The 24,274-nt window shown below is 39.9% G+C and overlaps 1 protein-coding gene across 1 annotated transcript; it reads right to left on the bottom strand.

The window, feature by feature from the left end:
- Positions 1 to 17,241: 17,241 nt before the first annotated feature.
- On the bottom strand, positions 17,242 to 18,058 carry sst6.1 (somatostatin family member 6.1; the record flags this gene model as incomplete). The annotated part of the gene is made up of 2 exons (XM_080534079.1): positions 17,242 to 17,472; positions 17,954 to 18,058. The coding sequence occupies 2 exons, from the start codon at positions 18,056 to 18,058 to the stop codon at positions 17,242 to 17,244; spliced, it is 336 nt and encodes a 111-aa protein (XP_080390205.1).
- Positions 18,059 to 24,274: the final 6,216 nt, after the last annotated feature.

Genomic DNA, 24,274 nt, shown 5'->3' with positions numbered 1-24,274 from the left:
TGAGTAAACAAAGCATGATGGACTCAATCAATTTCTCGTTGTTCACTGTCTTTGTTCCATGACCAGATTACCCCATTGACTAGCAGCATCAACCTCAAATATTTTAATATACCTACATTTTAACTAAAAACAAACAGTCTTCTCATATTATATGATACTTTCACTTAAAAATAGCAAAGTAATCTTTCAATTCAATTTAAGTATGCCAAAATCACAAACTCTTACTTTTGGTTTCATTATTTCTTAGAAACTACTTTCTGTAAGGATACTAAAATTAGCCACCACCTTATATTACCAGTAACCTGCATCAAACTCCTGTGAGCATTTTTTTCTACCTAAACAGACATTGATGGTGATCAAAGCAGACCTGTGTGGCTAATTATTTATGACCCAGCTATCATAATTGCTGAGCGGTGTGATGTTTTGGTAAAAATGTGAGAAACATAAATACACTGTCCTCCAACATTCATCACCTAAACATGTTTGTCTACTCCTAATTATTAGAGGAAAGAGCAATCAGCCATTGTGAAAAATAAACTAAAGTAAGGAACGTGTTTATAATGGACCTATATTGCATCACAGGGAGAAAAAAAGTTTTTAAACTCTGAACCTGCATTGTGGTAATTACCATGAAAGCAAAATGAATTAAAAAGGCTTTTGTACCGTGAGAGCTTTTCATTCCTTGTGTTATCACAGAAATGTTTAGCTGTTATTAAAAAGAGATGAGGCATTTCAACCAGCAAAAAATGTATGATAAGTAAGCTTATAATAAGCCCCAATTTACATTGCACTACTCTGCTAATGGCTGATTCTGTGGTGAATTACAATAATTATCCACATAAAACATCAATGGTAATTTCCCTTTGCAAATGACCTGGCTGTGCTTCCCTCAAATGGTGCTATAACCTCTTTCTCTTTGTCTGATTGAGGGCTTGGTTGGTGAGCCACAGCTGAGGTGCTTCAGACAGGGGATGCATGTCTCTTACATTGGTGTTAATGTACAGTGAACTGCAATACAGCTACCCTTTATGCTTATTAATGTTTCCTGAGAGGGAAACATTTGAGTACAATGTTACAGAATCAAATCAACCTTGATAAACCAAATCAGCCAATATTTGCAGCTAAAAAATCAAATAAAAAAGTATTTTGATATTGAAAAACACAATTTGCATGTCTTTGATCAGCTTTAGAACATTTAAAAGCTATCCATTGTAGACAAACTTCCATCCCATTTTGATTAGAGCATCATCTGATGATGCTTATTTCACTGTAGTTCACTTACCACTGATCACTAATCTAAAGAAGATGAACTAGCAGAAGCCATTACCTATTAAATTAGATATAGATCAATGATTATCGCTAAGGTAGGAGTAAAGGATGCAATTTAAAGGTATTGGAACAGGGCCTTTAAATCACTTTGAGATAAATAAAGGCTACCCAAAATAATTTTGGAGTAAAATTCCCCTTTAAGTTGTAGCAATAGTGCACTTCAATTTCAATTGTATATGATCTCACACTTACCTTGCCATAGAGCCCCTCATTCTGAAAATAATATCTAAAACACCTTACAAACACACTATAAACACCAAATCATGTAATTAAGTTAATTACATTATCCGGCACGTTATTACATTATTATGTTTTATCACATTAAATGCAAACATTATTACACAACTCCAAGTTGGATGGTAAAGAGGAAAATGCCACTTTATAATGTACTTCAGTACTTCTATGAGGTTATTAGTGTTCAGCTCTTCTGTTTATCAAAATATGACTTTGATGTTACGGTCATCATAACATAATACAACACCACTCAAAGCAGTCCAACATCAATAACCATCATGAAAGCCAGAAACCATATGGGCAAATCCGAAAATGTAGTGCATATGCGCCATGAAATGCCATTTTAATGTTTGAGATCTAAACTCTAAACCCTGTGCACAACACTGTCCACACTTACTCAAACGTGTATACACAAACCACAGGCCTTTTTTCCCCAGCATGATCAAATCTCATCCTTTACATGCGCAAGACGGAGCTCTCCGTGCGCAGTTCTTTCTATTGTTCACTGTACCAGAGGTAATGAAGTGCTTCCTCATAAGAAGTCAGCCAGTCATTAAATCGAGAATAGGCCACATGAGATCAATTGAAAGGAAAGGACTCTACAATGACAACAACATTGTCCTGATGTCGGTGTGTGAACCCAACAAAGCAGTCAAAGAAACAAGTAGAGGCTTGAAGAAGAAGAAAAGGGAGAAGAAGAGGGAGAAGAGGGAGAAGAGGGAGAAGAGGGAGAAGAGGGAGAAGAAGAGGGAGAAGAAGAGGGAGAAGAGGGAGAAGAGGGAGAAGAGGGAGAAGAAGAGGGAGAAGAAGAGGGAGAAGAGGGAGAAGAGGGAGAAGAGGGAGAAGAAGAGGGAGAAGAGGGAGAAGAGGGAGAAGAGGAAGAAGAGGGAGAAGAAGAAGAAGAAGAAGAAAAGTGAAAGTAACATCATCGTGATACACAGTCTCAATGGAGTATCTTTTCTCTAACGCTTCTTTCTTTCTCTCTTTCTCTCTCTCTCTCTCTCTCTCTCTCTCTTTCTCTCTCTCTCTCTTTCTTTCATTGGAAGCAATCACAGTAGTCTCAGCCACCCACATACTGTAGTGTAAACTATAATTAACGACTTGAATAAGTGGGGAGATATCATTTGATTTGAATACCAAAGAACAATACAGAGTTAATCTACTGCAATTTATTCGCCTACTGTGTAGTTCTATACATGCAGGTATCATGTAATATGTAGGCTAATATAATGGTGGTATGATATATATGGTGCATGAAATGCATAACAAGATGCCTCAGCTGGAGTCATTGGCCCAGAAATATACAGCCACATACACAGACAATAATGTCAATGCTATCATATGTATGTTACCAATGAGCATCCAATATGATTTACACTAAACACAGAAATAAAGGCTCTTAATGATTTTCCCTCAAAAGGATCAAGGGTTCTCCTACTGTTCTCTCACCAGGGAATTGATTTGCCTATAGCCCCATGGCCAGATGTCCGCAAGCAGGGGTAAGAAAATGAATTGATTGGATTCCCTCAATATTCTGAGGACATCAGCATTTCTTTGTTCTGCAAGGACCAATAATGTTCAGTGTAATATTTCCATTAACACTGTTGCCACTATAGGTCACCATATACAGTAGGTGGAGAGAAAAAAGTCAATAGAAAGGAACATAACTTAGTTTGTCAACTACTGCATTTCAGCAGAAAATTAGTTGCCTCTATACCTTTGCAGTAACTATGTAATTTACTAACTGAAATATTAGTTTGTAATTGTATAGCAATGGCTTTGTGTTATTACACAAGTGGAATTAAGACAGTTCTTGTAATAATACAGAACAATTACACTCCATATACCATGCAAAATCTGGACACTTTACTCTAGTGTGCCCTGGAAACATGTCATACGTCCTCACAAATGCCTGAGCTTATTTATTTTGAGTGGTGTTAGATGATAGGGTTTTATCCACAGCAACACCCAGGAAAACGTGAAAGGAATATGTCAGAATGGAAAACTCCATTCTGCTCCAACTGCACCTTCTAATCCACATGCTAATGACCAAGGAATTACTTTTGATGAATTGATGTTGAGTCTCTTTGCATTGAATTTCATCTCTGACGTCAGATGCCCATTACTCTTTCAATTTGGCTCTCCTTGCCTTTTTTCACAGATAACAAATACAGCCACTGTTTCAGTTGGGCTACAGCTTAAACAATTCAGTGCATGAGGCAGTAGACCAGTCAATGATGTTGGGCCGAGAAGGAAATGATGAGAAATCGCACACAGGTGCTGCCATAGATATAGAACCTCTATGTGTGCTGCACTCCCTCCTCTACATTATTTTATTCATTATCATTCTACAGGGGATATCTGTAGCCAAATGTCTAAATGATTTAATGATTTTGATTTAACAGTGTTTGTTATCAAGGGGACTGAATCTCAGATTCAACAAAAATAAATATAAAAGTTGTGTATTCATGAACATGCTTTTGTGAACAATTACACACTAAAAACCATGCAAAAGCAATATCTACTGTATCTGGCAATGCCATTATTTGTCATCTAGAAAGTTGGGCCATTAACCTTAGTGCCCATTTACCAATCATATGGAATAACAACACTCCAAACCAACAAACAAAGGTTTCAAAACAGCACTTTTCAGTCTCTGTTTATGCCCAGTGAGCCATATACATTTGTGTTTCTGATGAGAGATTACAGAAGTACATTACATAATGTGTATGTGAATTAGTAAACCAGCTCTTTTCAGTTCTTTATATGATTTGCGCTGTTTTTTTCAATTGATCAACTGTATGTTGTATTCTTTGTTGTGTCTTTTGTTTCTGTATAACTTTGCTGTTTTCTTGGCCATGGCTCACTTGTAAAATAGATTAAAGCTTTGGCTGTGTTTTTATTCTCATATTGATTAGGTTATCATATTTCAGTCCAGGAGAATAATGGTAACCACACAACAAGGGATTGATTCACTGCTCTGTCCATTGCAATGAGCATTATACAAGTCATTAAACGGAAATCACTGATACTGTCAGATATGTATATACTATTATCTTGACATTTATAATTTAAATTGATCACATCATCGAACCTTCTTTTTCTCCTAATTTAACAACTAGACTATTTGACACAAGATCATTCCACATTGTTAGAGTGACCACAATCAGGTGTATCATTCCACACGGCCCAATTGGCCTCAAAGAGCTTTGAGTAAGTGGCTATATTCTGAGAAAAATACTTGAGATTCTCATCTGGTGCTGTGGCAACACATCTATTACTGGTTCAGAGGCACACCAAACATGAACTAATTCCACACTCTAACCACAAGAGAGACAGTACTGTGATTGGGACGGTTATAGCACACATGATGAAGGACATCACTGACAAGATGGTCAATATTATTTAGGGAGGCTTTTTCCTGTCCTTCAACCCATTTCCTGTAATGGCACTATCAGGAAGAGTACAGCCTGGTCACAACAGAGTAAAAGCTCAACTAATGACCTAGGCACCTCCGGAAACGGTCTTCTCATGGTAGAACATACTCATGGGCATAGAGGCTTTGGTATAAGACCATTTAGAACACTTGAAAACAACATTGTACCCGAAAGTTTGCTTGCCAAATAAAGGAAACTATTGGGGTGCTTGCACTGGGTTGCACTGGGTTCTCACATAACAAATCTGTTTTCCAAAAGCTTCATACTGTAGCTAATGTGGTATTTTCATTGTTTTCACAGCCGCAAGAGAGTAAACATTTATGTTTGATGGTCCATCTTTGTGTGTGACCAAAATAATTAATTAACCTAAACATTTTACTGTTTCTTGAATGGTGATGTTCTGGGTCTTTGAAAGAAACAAAGTAGCCTACCACGTTAGCTACTATACAAAGCTTTCGGAAAACTAGTCACTGGTCAAATACTATGAATTTCATCAACAGGAAACACAGTTTTATTAGGTCTAAGGCTGTGGCCCTTTTTCACAGCCGGTGTATCTCCAGCACAACGACTGTTATGCTTCTATGGGCATTCGGCGATTGAGACCCCAAAAGATAATCCAACATGATTGGCTCCTCGAAACATGGTAGACACATTCTAATGAGCCAGAGGGAGTTCCTCCTCCACCCGACACTTGTTTTTATTTGTCATCCTAGAGTTGTTTACGGAAGCTAGCTAGTTAATTAGAAGTTAGCAGTAGAGATGTCCAACAGTCTAAAAAAAAAAAAAAACTAACCCTAACTGACTTTTTACATTTCCAAACGGGATGTGCTCACTTGATTAGTGGTCCGACCTGTCATAATTTAATTTTTTAACATCAACAGCATACTTCTGTGGTAATGATAACTCAAATCTAAAGCCAGGTTAAACATAGCCTCTGTGCTCCACAAGTGAAACTATCAATAATTATTCTATCTGTAATGGCCGGGGTCACTATGGTGACCAGTGTTCCACATCCCTTCTTCATGGCTGTGACACCTCATTTTCTCAGCTTTAGCAGGGAGAGTGCAAAGGTATAATGATACACTGTTAGCCAGCTCCTGGCAGCCAAATAATCACACCACAAACCATCAGGCATCATTAGTGCATGTTTGGGAACTGAACTCTCTTATCCCTTTGGTGCTCACTGAAAGAAGAACTCTTTGGGGTATACAAACACTTCAACCACTGCTAGATCTAGACCTGTAGGGTCAATTGCAATGAACGTCAAAAGGAAAAAAAGATCATCTTAAAAGTAGACTCTGGTATATGACGTCACACCCAGGAAAACAGAGCAACTTTCATCAAATATATTGTAGTGACAAAAGTAAATGAGAGCATCCACTTGTTTCACCGCCCTTCACTTTCTTTCTTTCCATGTCCCTCGGTTTCTTCTTTTTTGGTTCCATTTCTCTCATCCGCCTGGATGAGAATTAAATACATATACTGTATATATATTTGAATTGTACCAGAGATGCTCACAACTGTACAACCAATATTTTGACGCATGGGCTCTGTCACAACACGCTGTAATCTCTAGTCTGTTGCATCTCTGTTTTTGAAAGTCTCTGTCGCCGTCTCCCTCTCGTTTTTTGCTATGATGACATATCCCAGAGTCTACCTTTAAGCTATAATGAGTGTGAAGGATTCTGTGTGACGTTTTGTTGCAATTTATCTTTTTTATTATTTTTATTTACAGGACTGACACACTACCCAGAATACAACCATAGTGGATTAGCATATGGTTGAAAAAAGATGTTTTCCAATACATACAGTGGACCGAATAGCCCACAGTTAAATAGTTATTAGTATGGGAAGTTTAAGAGAGAGAGCGATATTCTTTTTTCCCCCATTTTCTATCACCAGTGTATCAAGAATACACTGTAACCATTGGTCATCTTTCAATTCATCAGCAGACTTCCAGTTTAAAGCTATCAATCTTTTTGCTGTCATGCAACCAGTCAACAGTATTCTTTTACAGTGTTTGACCATGATCACTGGGCTGTGAAATTGAGTAAACACAGAAGTGAATCTCTACAGCCCAACATTCTTCAGAGAGAATGAGTGACATGTTCTCAAGATGTTTTAATCAAAGGACATGTCCAAACCACATAATACAATGGATCCTTTTTTGCAATGCCAGCAATTGTCTGTTTCCAGCAACTTCACCCTACTCAACCTGACTGCACTGAAATACAACCCGTGTACAAAGTTATAATGAACCCATTCGTTTTTAACTGATTTAGACCCTATGGAATACAAATTCCTAAACATAAAATATTGTGTATAAAAATAAAAGTATTGTGAGTGAGTACATTGTCCCTGCTGAATGATAAATACTAATGAACTCTTGACAGAATGATGCATATCTGTCAAGTAGGCTACATAAAAAATAGAGGTCTATTACTGGTAGCAATGTCCTTTTCTAGATGGCTTTTTATTTTATTTTTATGTCTCAGCTAGCCAACCATACTGTGTTTGTGCAGTGCTCTCTCAGGAACAACCTATCTCAAATGTCACAACTAAACAAATTGAGCACGACTGACAGAGATGCATAAGACTACTCCAGGCACTATATCCAGACATCCTAGGTTAATGAAATGCAAGCACACATGTTGATGTACTTGTATTTCTAACAATACTGTGACCTATACAGTCACACAAACCAGTCAATAATGATGAGGGCACTTTACTTGTTATAATACTTAAATTGTGTGAGATGTCAAAGAGACATGAATAGTGTTTTTCAACCATTGTGGCAATCCATTAAAGTGAATGAGTAACCAAATGTGTTTTGTTTTGAATTAATGCCTTACATGAGTAAGACATTCCATTTTAGAACATGTCAAATGTTAATACTCCCAAACAAACCACATATTCTACCCTTTGAAATGTGACCAACATTTTCCGTCTCAGTCCTGTCCTATCACCATCCATTTGTTTATTTTGAGCAATTCATTTTGCCTGTTTCAAATGTTTCTATTGAATGGAGGACACTGCCTCCATAAAAATAAGCCACCCCACAACCTGCCTTTTCACACATTACCACAGAGCAAAGGCTACAAAATGAGGTGTTAACTCCCCTCCATTACCAAAGGCCAAACTGCTTGACATTTGCTGTTCCTGAATTTTAGATCGTATTAACGAAAATGAGTTTTGATTTCTGAATTATTTGTCAAGGATAAAGATTCTTGTTGACTACTTTGTGGAAGTAGTGCACATTGTTATAGAATACTTCTAATTTTGATATGGTAAGGCTCACTGAAGTTCAAATACCCCTACCCGCGCTGTTGAATTGTTAGCTTTTGTAGCTGTTTTACATCGGGTAGCTGATTTACATTGGGTTTTTGAGGAGACAGTCATGGCAGAGGTCAGGCACAAGTCAGAGGTCGTATGTTCGAGACACTGTCAGAGCAACTTGTATTGCGGGGCTAGTGTTTGCAACAACTTGACATCTGTTTCAGTTGCAACTTGCACAATTACAAATGTACTAATATATGCCATTAGGTGACGTTTTTATACAAAGCGACTTACATTGCATTGAGTGCATACATTTCAGCGGAATGGTCCCAGCGGGAAGCACTAGCACCAGCAATGGTGTTATTACAGTGAAGTAATAGTTTGCAACAGATCCACATGGAGGTCATTGTCTTTCGACTCCGTCCACTGATATTTAAGGTGAAGCAGCGTTGCGTTAGTATGATGACACCTGACGCAAGACAATGCATGTACAATAGGTACTGTAGCAGCTTACTGCTACCAACACTGCTGCCTGTATCTGTCAGATCAAAGTCATTCACATTACTACACTTTAAACTAATCAACACTGTGCAAACTGAAACCATAAAAGAGTTTGGAAAAAAATGGAAATAAGCTCTCAAGGTCACATTCCCTTGTCTAAAGTTGAACATACTGTCGTTTTGCGCATTGCTGCTTATTCTGGCCATTTAGCACTATTTTAAAGTTCAAAACTACATACTGGACCTTTAAGCTCCCCTGCTTATACCTGTATTGCCAAGCTGTGTGCTATCCACATGCTAAATGTCATTCTACATTTACATTATTGGCATTTAGCAGACGCATTATTCCAAAGTGACTTACAATCGATACATTTGACTAAGCAAGTGAATCATCAATTCACTAGTTGTAGCAGGAAGAGTACTCTAGCTCAGGCCAGGGGCCATTGGCAGTCGTCGTGCTAGAAGTAGAAATCTTAGGAGACACAGTATAGGGGAAAGCAGGTGCTGAGCGGTAGTAGATGTCTCAGGAGGAGCAGTTAAGGTGTAGCCTGAAGAGATGGGTCATCAGTCTCAGACGGAAGATGGGGAGTGACTCTGCAGTTCTGACAGCCGTGGGAAGCTCATTCCACCAGCGAGTTGAGTGGTGGACTGTGAGATGGTGGACTGATGACCCAGTGAGATGGTGGACTGATGACCCAGTGAGATGGTGGACTGACATCCATGTAGAGATGCCAGCGAGACATGCAGAGACACGTGTTGCCACATGTAGGTCAGAGGGGAGGAAGGACAGGAAGAGTTGAGTGTCATCTGTGTAGCTGTGGTAGGAGAACCCATGTGAGGAGATTACAGAGCCAGGAGACTTGGTATAGGGGGAGAACAGTAGGGGCCCTTGGACAGAGCCACACTGGTGAGGGTTAGTGGAGAAGACAGCGATTCTCTCCAGGTCATCTGATAGGAGCGACCCGCCGGGTAGGAAGCAAACCAGGAGTGTGCGGTGCCAGAGATGCCCAGTTCTGAGAGGATGGAGAGAAGGATCTGGTGGTTGACTGTGTCGAAGGCAGCAGACAGGTCCAAGAGAATGAGAACAGAGGAGAGGGAGGAAGCTTGAGCAGAGTGGAGGGCTTCCGTGACAGAAAGGAGAGCAGTCTCAGTGGAGTTCCCAGCCTTGAAGCCGGATTGGTGGGGGTCCAGATGTTCCATCTTCCGGAGATAGTCAGTCAGTTGTTTAGATGCAGCAGGTTCAAGGGTTTTGGAAGGGAAGGAGAGAAGGGATACCGTTCTGTAGTTGTGGACAGAGGACAGGTCAAGGGTTGGTTTCTTGAGGAGAGGCTTGACTCTGGCTATCTTGAAGGCAGCTGGGACAGATCCTGTGGATAGGGAGGAGTTGATTACGATGGTAAGGTAAGGAAGGACGTCGGAGGAAATGGATTTGAGTAGAGGGGAGGGGATGGGATCGAGAGGGCATCGCTTGGATGTGATCAGTGTGAGAATCTCATCAGGGGAGGGGGGGGGAGATGATAAGCCAGAGACCGTGTGTCGAGCAGAGAGTCTGGAAGGGGTGTTAGCAGCGTTGGTAGGAGGAGGGGAAAAGGTGCTGTTGATGTCATCAACCTTTTTTTCGAAGTAGGTGACAAAGTCATCGGCAGACAGGGAGGAAGGAGGAAGGAGGAATGGACAGACAGAAGTTGGAATTGCTAAGTGCACTAAAAGTAGAGAAATCTCCCTTGTCTTGTTGTCAGGAGACTCCCACAGATAGACTCCCATGTCTTGTTGTCAGGAGTCTTTGTGTCAAGGAGGCTGTCGAGCGAGGCTGTCGCCTCTGGGATCTGGATATGAATGGAGGTTCAGTAATTGCTGAAGACTAGCAGGCTTGCAGCCCCTCCAACTAACGATCACTAAAACGACTGGACAGGTGAACTCACTTAGTTCAAAATGTATTCAGAATCAGAATCAGAATCAGAAGACTTTTATTGCCATGACATGTAAACATGTTAGGAATTTGGTTTGGTACCATGGAGCACGGTTTACAGAAGGACAGGTGCAAGACAGGACAAGACAGTGCAAACCAACATCAAAGTGCAAGAGTCATAATTAATATAAATATAAAGTGCAGAGATCAAGTGTTCAAGTGTTCAAGTGTTCATATCCAGACAGTGCAAAGCTCTCTGGGTGGGGGTGGAGGGAGGGTAGATAGATAGGGGTCAGGTCAGGGGGGGGGGGGGGGGGGGGGGGGCAGCGGCATTTAGGAGCCGGATGGCTGTGGGGAAAAAGCTGTTTGTGTGTCGGACCTTCACAGTATTTATGGACCGCACCCTCCTGCCTGAGGGGAGCGGGGCGAAGAGACCGTGTCCTGGGTGTGCGGGGTCAGCCATGATCTTCCTGGCCCTCCTCAAAGCCCTACTTTTAAACAGGGCCTCAAGGGGGGGCAAAGGGCAGCCAATCACCCTCTCCGCCGAGCGTATCACCCGCTGCAGCTTGGCCTTGTCCTTGGCCGCTGCAGCGAGGAACCAGATGATGATGGCGGAGGTGACGATGGACTCAATGATGGCCGTGTAGAAGTTCACCAGCGTGGTCTTAGGAAGGTGGAATTTCCTGAGCTGCCTTAGGAAAAACAGTCTCTTCTGGGCCTTTTTTGTGAGGGCGTCGATGTGGGGCCCCCACTTCAAGTCCCGAGAGACTGTCACCCCAAGGAAGCGGCATGACTCCACTGTGGTGACTGGAGTGCCTCCCAGTATGATTGGAGAGGGAGGGGGTGGGTTCCTCCTGAAGTCCACTATCAGCTCCACTGTCTTAAGAGCATTTAGCTCTAGGTTGTTCCGGGTGCACCAGGAGACCACCAAGTCACTCTCGCTCCTGTAAGCAGATTCATCCCCCTTGGAGATGAGCCCTACCAGGGTGGTATCGTCCGCGAACTTGAGGAGCTTGACCGACTGGTGGCTGGAGGTACAGCAGTTGGTGTAGAGGGAAAACAGGAGGGGAGACAGGACGCAGCCCTGCGGGGAACCGGTGCTGATGGTCCTCAGCTCAGAGATGGACTTCCCGAGCTTCACCCGCTGGGTCCTGTTGGACAGAAAGTTCGTGATCCACCTGCAGGTGTAGTCAGGCACCTGCAGTGCAGAGAGCCCACACTCCAGTATGGGTGGCAAGATGGTGTTGAATGCCGAACTGAAGTCAACGAACAGGATTCTGGCGTAGGACCCGGCCGTGTCCAGATGTTTTAGGACATGGTGTAGGGCCATGTTGACTGCGTCCTCCACGGACCTGTTGGCTCTATACGCGAACTGCATGGGGTCTAGGAGAGGGTCTGTGATGGACTTTAGGTGGGCAAGGACGAGGCGTTCAAAGACCTTCATGACTACAGAGGTCAGGGCAACGGGTCTGTAGTCATTCAGGCCTGTGATCCTCGACTTTTTGGGGACAGGGATAATGGTGGAGGTCTTGAAGCAGGCTGGTACCTGACAGCACTCCAGGGAGGAGTTGAAGATGTTGCTGAACACAGGGGACAGCTGGTCAGCGCAGAACTTCAACATGGAGGGTGAGACAGCATCCGGACCGGCCGCCTTCCGGGGGTTTTGTCTCTTGAACAGGCGGTTCACCTCTCTCTCTGAGACAGAGAGGTGTGAGCGGGCAGAGGGGGTGGGGCTCAGGGGAGAGAAGGGAGGAGGAGGGGAGGTTGGGGAGAGGGGGGGGGGGAGGGGGGGGCAGTAGTAGAGGGGGCAGACTGTGGGCGGGAAGAGGGGGTGGGGCTCAGGGGAGAGAAGGGAGGAGGAGGGGAGGTTGGGGAGAGGGGGGGGAGGGGAGGGGGGGCAGTAGTAGAGGGGGCAGACTGTGGTTCGAATCTGCAGTAAAACTTGTTCAGTTCATTTGCAAGGAGAGTGCTTTCTATGATCAGAGGGGGTTTTGGTTTATAGTTTGTAATTTGTTTTAGACCCTTCCAGACAGAGGCAGCGTTGCCATCTGAGAATTGTTGTTGCAGTTTCTCAGAGTAGCGATGTTTTGCTTGCTTAATTTTGACTAGTATTGACTAGCTCCCTGCTTGACCAGCCTTAATACATAGCTGTTAAAACTGGGAAATTCCCTAATGCTAATTCAGGCAATCAAGCTTCAAAGAAGACAATGGTTTAAGTTGAAACTTAACTAGCAGGCCTCACACAGCCTAAACAAACACAGTATCTACCACACAACTACCAATAACACAATAGCTTAGGTTAAACTCAGTTCCACTCACCAGCCAGAAAACAGATGTGTTTACTCACTCAGTCCAAAATGTATTGGACTAGGTGAGTTCCAGACTGTTGGCTGATCACAGGTAGCATGGACCACCCTTGACCAGCAGATAATGTTCTCCTCCACCTCTTGCTTCTACAGTATGATTGTGCCCATACCTTATTCAGCAGAATAATGTTATATGCCTGCTCTTTCTCAACAGTTTCAACTGGTTTGGTATTAAAAATATATCCAGACATGTCTTGAGGATAGTTTGACAACTATTTGTTTAACTCGTATAAGGGTTTCTTTGAAGTTGTTTAATTCCTAAGAGGAGAACCAACAACAGCTATTACTGTGTTATTTTTAAATACAGGCAAACATGAAGTCACATTTAAATTTGAATTACACAGTTAGGTCTATAGCACTTCACATCCCCCTCCTTCAGATCAAAAGAAAACCAATAGAAATGCTTTGGTTGCAGGCACCAGCTTTGATGTTCTACCAGTGCATGCTCATTTCAGCTCAAGGGCATAGAGTAAGGAGTGGACAGCTTCTTCGCTGACATCAAATTCTTTTGTGCTGTAATTTAGGCCCCAGAGATATAGATTGCAATCAATCACCCCCCTTACCTTTTTGACAAAACAAAATGCATTGAATATGCATAATAATAATAATAATAATAATAATAATAATAATAATAATAATAATAATACATGATTGTTTAGTATTTGGTCTTCAATTGTTTCGCAAAGATCAATAGAAATGTTGATCTAAGTATTGATACTTATATTTAGGTGTTTTCAATTACTTTATTGATTTTTTTTCAATAATTGAGTCTTGTGTTTTTTTCTCATTTCTCGTCTTGTGGTTTTCAACTCATTTTAACCATGTGATGCTGAAGGTTATCAAATTAACTAAATCACAGTCACTAGCTATGGTTTACCCCATTAGAGAAAGGTTACCGACCATGTTGCAAGAATGTAATTACATGGCTTCAGCAGCTTACAATTAATAATAATAAGCTTCCACTGAAAGTGTGGAGCTATGAAATTATTTGTAATTTTCTTCTACATGTATGCCCTGACAGTTAGTATTGCAATTACATCATCATATACCAATGAAGATATCTCAAGGGCTCTTGTCATTTACTGATGTCTTTCTTTTTGGTGTTTGGGTGATCAGAGTAATACATAGAGAAACAAGCAAACTGACAAGTAATCATCCCTCATTCATTCTGCCACCCTCATGAAATCAGAGAACAACACCACTTATGTGGCTCAGACTAATAAATTGTGTGGGATTCCTCATTTTGGTGTCTGATTAGGGTCCCTTTTCTTATCTGTCCAAGTCTGGTTTCCTTAGCGTCTGGTAGAACATAATTTATACCATTACCCAATGCTAAGCTCCTGCTAAGCAAGCAACATACTGTTGAATTACTGATGACAACTAAGGTTATAGGAGAGACAGAGCAGGATCTCTGTGAGCCCAACAGCAATGAATGAATGAATGGACTTTATTGTCATTGCTACAGTACAGGTACCAAACAACGAAATTTAGGAGGGGTGGCTCCCCTGGTGTTAGGAAAGAAAAAAAAGACTTGCTGCCAATTTGAGACCTGATTTAAATAAACCTATGATTCATCGTTTATTTTGGCCTACAGTAGTTATAGTAGTACATATTGGAATATACTCTACTGTCTTCGTTTCAGTAGAATGCAACATTTACAAAAACGACTGTAGGCTATCTTACACATTTTCTATAAGTTGATTAAATTGAGGGGACATGTGGCAGGTATACTAACTATTTGCACCTGCTATTTTCAAGAGGGAATAAAGTATATGCTTTTGTGGTTATTTTGTTGGAATTGCCATGCCTTGCTCTTCTTAATGTGTTTTTTGCTTTGATAAACATTTGTAATCCATCACCATTTCATAACATTCATGTTTTGATTGATGAGTCAATGACAGGGTAATAACTACCAAAACATACTCTAATTTACCTCATGAGATCCATCAGTTCACTAACACCTATACTCTGAGGCTCCAGAGTTGAGTTAATATTGGGTATACTGTAGTAACTACTGGATGATTCTGTAAGTGTTCTTGCCCTGTGTAAAGTTAAATGAGCAGTCATTACAGCCCATATGCCAGAAGGGCTATCAGAGCCTGTGGTTTCTGGTGCTTGGTAATTGTAGTGTGATGGAGCATCAAGCCTCAGTTGCTAATGTGGGTGCTCTGTGCGGTGAGAATCGAACAGCAGGTTGGAAGGGTCACAGAGTGAACAGTTTATTTTCTCAGAATGAACATCTGCCCTGTCTATAAAGCCACACATTAATTGTGCATTGTGTAACAATCTCATGACAAGACTGTTAAGCAAGCTTGCTTCAAGCAGATTCCAACACAGCAATACTAGCATGTGATACTATACAATACTAGCAATACACACATTTCGTCCTTGAGATACATACTTGTAATACAATGGTTCATTTCAGTTAAACGCCTCCAATAATTATAGGTATGAATTGTCACAAGGGAAAAGTTTATATAAGACATGAAGTGATGTTGCAGTTTGCCTATTCACTGATGAAGGTAATTTAGACAAGAGTGGTTGCTTTCCTGCACAACTAGTACCATTGTACAGGGATAAGGAAATACATCTGTTAAAATGTTTTTGTTGGAGTAAGCAAAGCATCATAACTAAATAAACTAGATAACAAACACATTATTCTAAGCTAAATATGGAACTAAGGGTGAGACAGTTTGATTATTTTCCTTTCCTACCTGATGTGTTTTTTTCACCTGTGACAATTCACTGCATTGTACATGTTGATGAAACTAAACTCCCTGTAGTAACATTAGATAATCAATTCTCATGGTCAAATCATACTGATAAAATTGTTGTGAATATTCTGATAAAGATTTTCAGAGGTTTTAACACCACGCTTGACTGTACAAGCTATTCAGGTTCTAATCTTATCACATCTAGTCTACTGTCCAGTGGTATGGTCAGGTGCAGCATCTTGCATACATCTTGCATACACTTCAGACAGACATGCACTTCCCACCAGAGATGCAACTATGGGTTTCCTCACGTTCCCAAACCAAAAACAAATTGTATGCAGCACACAGCAACATATAGAGTCATTAGCCATTGAGTAATCACCCACCACTGATTTCTCAAGCAAATGGCAAGTCCAGTTTTAAAAAAAACATCTTATGTCACAGCGCCTCTCCTCCAGTCTGTGAGTCATTCTCTGGCTTTTATATTGTTTCTTGCTTACTGGCATTGCTTTATTTTAATATGATGTAGTATTGTCGTTGTGTCTGTATTACTCTTGTCTATAATTTGTCTACAGCTGTTCTGTACTTTGCCCATGAATAAATAAGGAGCTGACTAATAAACAAAAAAGAGCAATTTGGTCCAGAGAGTGAGAGATCTGATTCTTCTTGTGCTTTTAAGGGTAAGTTGAAAATGAAGGATGGTGGAGGGATGATCAATATTACATCCTATCTGTTTAATGAGCTGTATTATTCAATATTACACCCTACCTGTTTTCTTCAGTCGGAAATCGGAAACAGTTGGAAATAATAATAATAAATAATAAAATAATTTAGTGAATGTGTAAATTAAACAGCACAGACTAGTCTGTGCCTACCCATTTTGTGTCAATGACAAAATAAAACTTTAAGCAAGCTCAGCTCATAGTGTTAACACATTATGAAGGAAAGACTACATAGAAAATATATACATAGTCCATTGGACATGTTGTCTCAGTAAAGAGCCATTGTGTTCACAAACTAAAGATGGCCAATATCAGGGAAGAATATTGATGTCTCAAAACAAACTATAAACCATAACTATAAAACAAATGTAATGTTGAGTTACATCAATATACATATTGTGCTTAACGTTAGTCAGGAAAGTCAGCAAGAGTCCGTTAAGTAGACACCTCAAGCTGACATTTAAAGTCTCTATCAAATGTAAAACAAGCAAAGCAAAGAACAAAATGAGACGCTTTTCACCAAATACCATAACCATGCTTTATTGTTTTTGTATGTATCCTGAAATTAATAAATAAACACATACATACATAAATAGACAAATAAATCATCAATATTCAAACAGACAGACTGTGTCAAGTGAAGTCCATTGAAACCACTCTTGTGGATGATATGTACAGTCGAGGTCTACCACAGTTCATGTTCGGGTTGTGTTGGGGATGGGAAGGACAACGTGGGGTGCATAGCTTGGCACTGTTAGCAGGATGTGAAGGTTTTCCAGAAGAAGTTTTTACAGGGGGCTTTGCGGTCACGCTGGGGCAGTTGTGATAACCTGTTGTAGACGGCCCTCTCCTCCAGACGGGACTCCAGGGGCTCCTCTAGATCCAAAGGTGAGACCTCCCCAGGCAGCATGTTGCTGTCAGTCGCACCATCTAACAAGCCAGAGACCAGCTTGAGAATCAGCTCCTTGCGCTCTTTACTCAATTCCTGTGTTGAAACAAGAATGAGTGTGAATAGCTGCGTCCACGTTATAAATATCCAGAGCAAAATGTATCAGTCACATAAACATTAACATGACAAAGTTGTTTTCTATTATCAGTCTGATTCTTTATCAATTGACAAATCTGGTTAGCAATATGTATTTTACATCACTCAAATAACAAGGTATCATTGGATTTCAATTGTGAATTTACAAAGATAATTATAAACATGGAATTATGTTGCACTGTTAAAGCACAAGAGATTGTAATTTGTAAAACACTGTTGTGCTAATTTGATGATTCATCAAATCAAACATACATCAAATAACATTATCTGACCAACAAATGTTTTCTAATAAAATAAAAGATTTCAAAGACATTTCATCACTATGTTTCATAAAACCATAAAGTTAATTGTAATACAACAACATTACGATTAAGTTATGGTCATAATAGGTTAATAACTCTATCTTAAACTAATTACTCACCCTGTTCGTATGTAGAGGGTTTCTATCTTCCAAAGGAAGCACGGCAGCTGCTCTAACACTGTACAGGACCCCCATGAGAGACGCTAAAATCACCAGGAGCTGCATGCTGGAGCAGGTGCCTGAGACACAAAGAGAGTGAGAGAGAGAGAGATAGAGAGAGTGCACAAAGTGGTGAGACTTGAGAAAAGGAGAGAGAGCGCTAGAGATGGTGCTGTGTGGTGATCGCCCTGGATAGGTTACTTTCACTGGATTCAAGACAGCTGTTGATTCTTAAGCTCTTCCTCCAAAGTCCCCCAGTCTTTTATAGCCCTCTCCCCCTGTCTGCCACTGACGCAAGGAGTGGTGGGTGTAGGTATGACGGTGAGGGAGGGGGATGAGGGGGGGGGTTCAGGGGAAAACTAATGGAACCATTCAACTGTTAACCCCTTGACTAATGGTGAGACATTTCACTCATCTGACATACCTGGGGTAACAAACCACATCATATGCCTTAAAATGGTTCTGACATCAATATCTAAAATTATACCTAGAATAATACAGTATATGCCATGTATACTGGAGCTGTTAACACAGAGAAGAAACACATTTTAGGAGGTGATTCATACGTAAGCCGTCTAAAAAAATTATCTCAATAAAGATAATTTATAGATGATTCTGTGTAAAATACTGTATCTAGTACCTCAATCCAAATAACAATTCTTCCCATGTAACCCTCTTGCATTTTGTTCAGGACACAAAGAATATGACCCAAATAAACAAGTGCCTTGTCTGTGCCTTCATTTCACCACTCATATTATCCCTCCTACACAATCCACTTACACACTACTTGTGACTGCATATCATTTTTCTCTCTGTGAACCTTACTCCTCTAACACCTACAGATTACAATCGAACTGTCTGCCACCTGGTATGACTGGGAGCGCCATCTTCATGTGAACGACATAATCGCTGTATGCTGACTACAGAGGCATGCTACTAAAATAAAAGGCTTCAGCAATAGTGATGGCTAAATCATCGAAAAGATGTTAAACATGTTTTCTCTTTTAGACAGTTGTTGAGCCCTTATCATATATTTTTTGTTCACTGTAAGGATTCATATTCTCAGAGTTTGTGTTAAGCACATATGGCATTACGTATGGCTATGTATTGTGTATAATTCACAGAGGCCTTTGAGAGGGTATGCTTGAGGGAGTGCCTATGGCCTACGCTCCCTAGGGAATTTAAAGGCCTAATTGCAAAATTACATTGAGGGAGTGCATTATATCCTCAGTGCTAATAGAGTCCACTCTTTTAGCAGGGATTGTAGCACACTGCAGGGCTATGTCGTTACAATACAGGATGTACAGTAGTTCATAATGCTGCATAATGTAATTGTGGGGATGAGTATTGTGTTGATATCTTATCCTTGTCTTTTCCATTCATTTTGTATTTAGCGGACCAACAGTATAGACCAAGTATTGTGGGGTGTGGATTTATCTCTACATTATGACCACTTATTAAATATGAATGTGTCAGACAACCTTTTGGAGTAAACTATCACTTAATGGTAAAAAAATAATAATATATATTTTCAATTACTTTCTTGAATTTCAACTTGATTTCCTATTCCAATGTTTTATTCCAAGGTCTCACTGATGTACTGCTGATAGGCCATGATATCATCACAGTTCATTTAAGTATACCAGTCATAGGGTGAATTCCGAAGGAAATGCAGTGGATCTGTTTATGAAAGTGATACTGAACTTCCTGCCCAACAGCATCCTAGGGTGAATTTCGATCTAAACTTTTTTTTAAATTCAAAGGATATAGTCATGACATTACCATTGCATTGTGGAACCTCAGAGGCACCCACATGTCAGCTAATGTTATACTCCTCTGATAAGCATGCACACAGATCCAAAATGTAATCTTGACTATTTTTTTCAGACATTGCCGGTCTTCATGGCCCGAGGCTGTCCAAAGATTAATTCAGTGTTGAAATAAGTGTACCCTGAGGTAGATTCATGATGCGGTGTGTTTGATGAATTTACGGCAACTGACCTCAGCAGCAAATACACCATAGACATAGTAATACACTTAGCCCACCCCACAAGAAACTTCAAACAGGGAAAATGTCAGTATGACACCCTGCAAAGTTGCTCTGAAATGTGTCTAATGTGCATTGCTTCCTTAATTTTCACCCCCTCAACTGCATATCTCTCTATTGGCCCTGAGCACCAATTTGACAGACCTCTCTAGAGCCTAGACACAAACACACAAAAATAAAGCAAGTACAAATCAGGTAGTGTTAATTTACCTTAAACTTAGCAGCTTAATTTAAAAGACAAAAAAACAATTATGGATTCAATTTGAATAAAAGTATACGGTTACCAGGGCACCGAAAGATATACAGTACATTTGGAAAGTAGACTTCAGACCCCTTCACTTTGCACATTTTGTTGTGTTATAGCCTCAATTTAAAATTGATTAAATTAAAAGAATTTGCCATCAATCCACACAACATACCCCAGAATGACAAAGCGAAACCACTTTTTTTTTAAATCAGTAAATGTATTAAAATTGAAATACAAAAATACCTCATGTACATACTGTAAGTATTCAGACCCTTTGCAATGACACTCTTAAAATGAGCTCAAATGCAAAACAATCATCAACAAATCACTCAATAAGTTGAATTGAGTCCATCTTAATGCAAGGATAATAGTTCATGTAATTTTGGAATCAATATCTTTGTTTTTGTAGGGTCTCTTAATTGCATAGGAATCAATTACACACTGTGTGGATCAGGTTGTCATTACAAATTGACCAAATGGAGATGAACAAATCTGCTCAGGAATGCGAGGGAGGCCTGGGGAGACTTACAAAAATCTACAAAGTTGAATGGTGGAGAGGAAAAAGCACAGTCGATGGGACAACATCATCTCAGTCACTCTATAAAATTGGTTTATAACCAAATGGCCAAAAAGAATCCCTTAATGGAAAAAGAATCTATATCATATCCATAATTGTGTTTGCAACAATGAATTCAAGTGATACAGCAAAGAAAGTGGCTGGAAACTTGTTTATTTGATTTTACTACAAAGCATTAAGTTTACTGCAAATCCAGCACATGCAATGCAGTTTCTGCACCATCTCTCGCGTGAAGAATAGTGGTAGCTACATCCAGTTATGGGTATATTTGTCACTGGAATTTGTCACAGGACTGAAGTGTTTGTCAGGATCAAGAGAAAATTATAACATTTGCTGAACTGATAGTGACATCCTAATCTACACAGTTTGTTATTGATTCCTATGCAAAACCCTTTAAAAAAACAAAGATATTCATTCCAAAATTACATGAACTATTGTTCTTGCATTAAGATGAACTCAATTCAACTTATTGAGTCATTTGTTGATGACATTTTAGCATTTTAGCTCATTTTAAGAGTGTCTGCATAGGATCTGAATACTTACGTACATGGGGTATTTCTTGTATTTCAATTTAATAAATTTACAGACATTTTTAAGTTATTCTGGGGTATTGTGTGTGAATTGATGGCAAATTATTTTAATTTAAATTGAGTTTATAACACAACAAAATGTGGAAAAAGTGAAGGGGTCTGAATACTTTCCGAATGCACTGTACCTGGGAATACGCCTAACATAACCTGAATGAAAGTCCAAGAAACAGTAAATGAAAGCAATTGGGCACAAACCATGCTTACTTTTAACCTGGTGTGCCAGATCCTGTAGTAATAACTATAGTGAGCTATGTACAGACAGGCTACCTTTTCACTGACTGCACACAATCATTAATGAGGGGATGTTGGGGAGCACTTAGTGGACGCTGTCTAGACAGGGCCATTGCACAAGGGCAAAATGTACTAAACAGTGATACAGTACCTGTACCATAAGGAACTATTCTGTCCTTACCAAAAAAAACCATTAATCAGCAGGGTCAGACTACAAACATACAAACATTATTCTATACCAGAGTTCAACGATACAGACAAGGGTTCTACTGAGTTGATGCATCTGAGAGCAACACAGAGTAACACTGTTCATAACCTGTATTATACAGCAGTTGCGTAAATAGGGACAAACTTAGGTGGACAAGATAACTCCTCTGTCTCCTTGCTCATTGTCCTCCCTATACTGTACATTCACAGTATACTTGCAGCATTGTGTCATGTTCAGTTACAGTAGCTCTATACCCACAATGTTTTATTTGTTTGAATTTAATTCAGGGTGAGCTACAGTAAATTTGGAGCATGGCTCCTACTTATGTTATAAATAAGCCTGTAAGACTGTACATTGTTGTTTTTCATGTCAACCTTTTATTATAGTTTTAATTTTATAAACAGTCAAATGGACCTGTTATTTTTTAAATTTAATATAACCATTATTTATTCAGGGAGCCACACTGAGACGGAGGTCACTTTTGTGGTCCCTAACCAAGGACTTAAAACTAGTGTAAGGGATCAAGTGCTCCAACCTCAGTGTACCCTAAAGATCATTCCATGTCTCAGGAGTACAGTAGCTAAAAGCAGTTTTTCCCAATTCTGTAAACCCACTTGGGATGTTATAAAGCTCTGAGAGCATGTCTGATCACCACTAGGTCGCCATAAAAGCATATATATTAGGTAAAATGGGAGTTTTAGAAGAACTGCTTTATATACAAATACAATCCAATGATAAGCCCTTCTCAAGGTCAAATAATCTCGACCCACAGACTGATACAAAAGACAATGGTGGGTGCAGAAACTTTCCCTGGGGATGAACCGCAGAGCAGAGTGATAAACCGAGTCTAATGGTTTATGGTTGAGGCCTGCCGCTTGCATGTAAATTATGTCACCATAGTCGAGAACATGGAGGAACGTTGCCTCTCAAATTCTTTATTAGTTTTTCAATATGAGTTTTTAAGTAGTACATTTTCATCTTTCCAAATGCCCACGGTACTTATAATGTGGGCTTGTTCAATTGGGACTCCTTTCAGGGTACAAATATGCAGATCATTGTAATCAATATTACGAGATCTAGAGAATAACATACATTTTGTTTTGTCCACATTTAGCACCTGCTTAAGATCAATAAGCAATTTTTGAATAGAGTAAAAACCTTGCTCAAGGTCAAAGACAGCCTGCTGAAGTGAAGGGGCATAGGAGTGGACAACAGTATCATCAGCATAACGTTGCAATTTACAATTGTTCAAGGACAAACCAACACTATTTATTTCAAATGTTAACAGCTGTAGACCTAGAATCAAACTTTGTGGAACACCTTTATTAACATTGAGAAAGCTAGACTGAAATCTACTCAAATACATTGAGTCCTCTCCTACAGGTAATTTTGAAAGCAAAAGAGAGGGAACTATCAGTCTGATCAGGGATCAACCTATCCAGGCTATCTGTCTGAATCATTGTTTCTTTCATTCTGTATAGGTAGTCTGTGGAGTTAAAATGTTGGTTTAAGGCATCACTTTTTATTTGATTCTTACGCAACTTTCATAATAACATTTAGAAACCAACATTTTATCTCTAAGCTATAGTCTTTCCACAGCCGCTGTGTCATGGTGGATAGAGCTCGGGAGTGAGAATACCTCATATAAAACACTTCTGGAAATGCCGGATGCCATCTTGTGGTTGTACTGGGAATCTAATAAAAGCTATAAAACAAACAAGCTAATAAACAAGCAAACAAAAAACCTAAGGTGTACTGTAGGCCTATGTTTTGTGTTGTACATGTGAGACGTTGACAACAAATGTTTATAATAATGTAACAAATAATAAGTGGGAACTTCTTGGGCCAGTTAATTGGATTAAGAAAACACATTCAACAGAAATGATCTAGTGGCCATGGTAGTGTTTTGAATAAAGTTGGGGGGAGTGTCATTAAGAACACTGCCAATTTTGATATATTATGTACAGTGGCGAAATGTAATTAATTCACAAGGGGAATCCAAGTAGGTCCATTCTTTTAAAACCAACAAGTTCACTCCAGGAACCTGGTTCCTATGGGTTCCCCCCATTGTGTACAATTATAAGAGAACATGACAGTATCATATGTATATGGCAGTTCTCTATACTGTGGGAGTCATGTCAACCTAATACTAGTTCAATTTGCAATGGACACAACCAAATCAAGTGGGATAGAAAACCAGTTTCAATATGTTACAGATTCATCAGCAACATTTTGAGTGCTGCACCCCACTGATGCAACAAGGCATTGTGGATGATTGCACCATCATGCCTGAACTAAAATGTAGGCCAGTGCAGATTTCTCCTTTTATTGCTCATGTTGAGAACAAGGCATGCATCTTATATCATCCCTTAGTGACTGATA

The sequence above is a fragment of the Nansenia antarctica genome, assembly GCF_963989245.1.
Source record: "Nansenia antarctica genome assembly, chromosome: 6".
Lineage (NCBI taxonomy): Eukaryota > Metazoa > Chordata > Actinopteri > Argentiniformes > Microstomatidae > Nansenia > Nansenia antarctica.
Note: the sequence above shows the minus strand (reverse complement) of the source record. Positions and strands in the feature narration are given on the sequence as shown.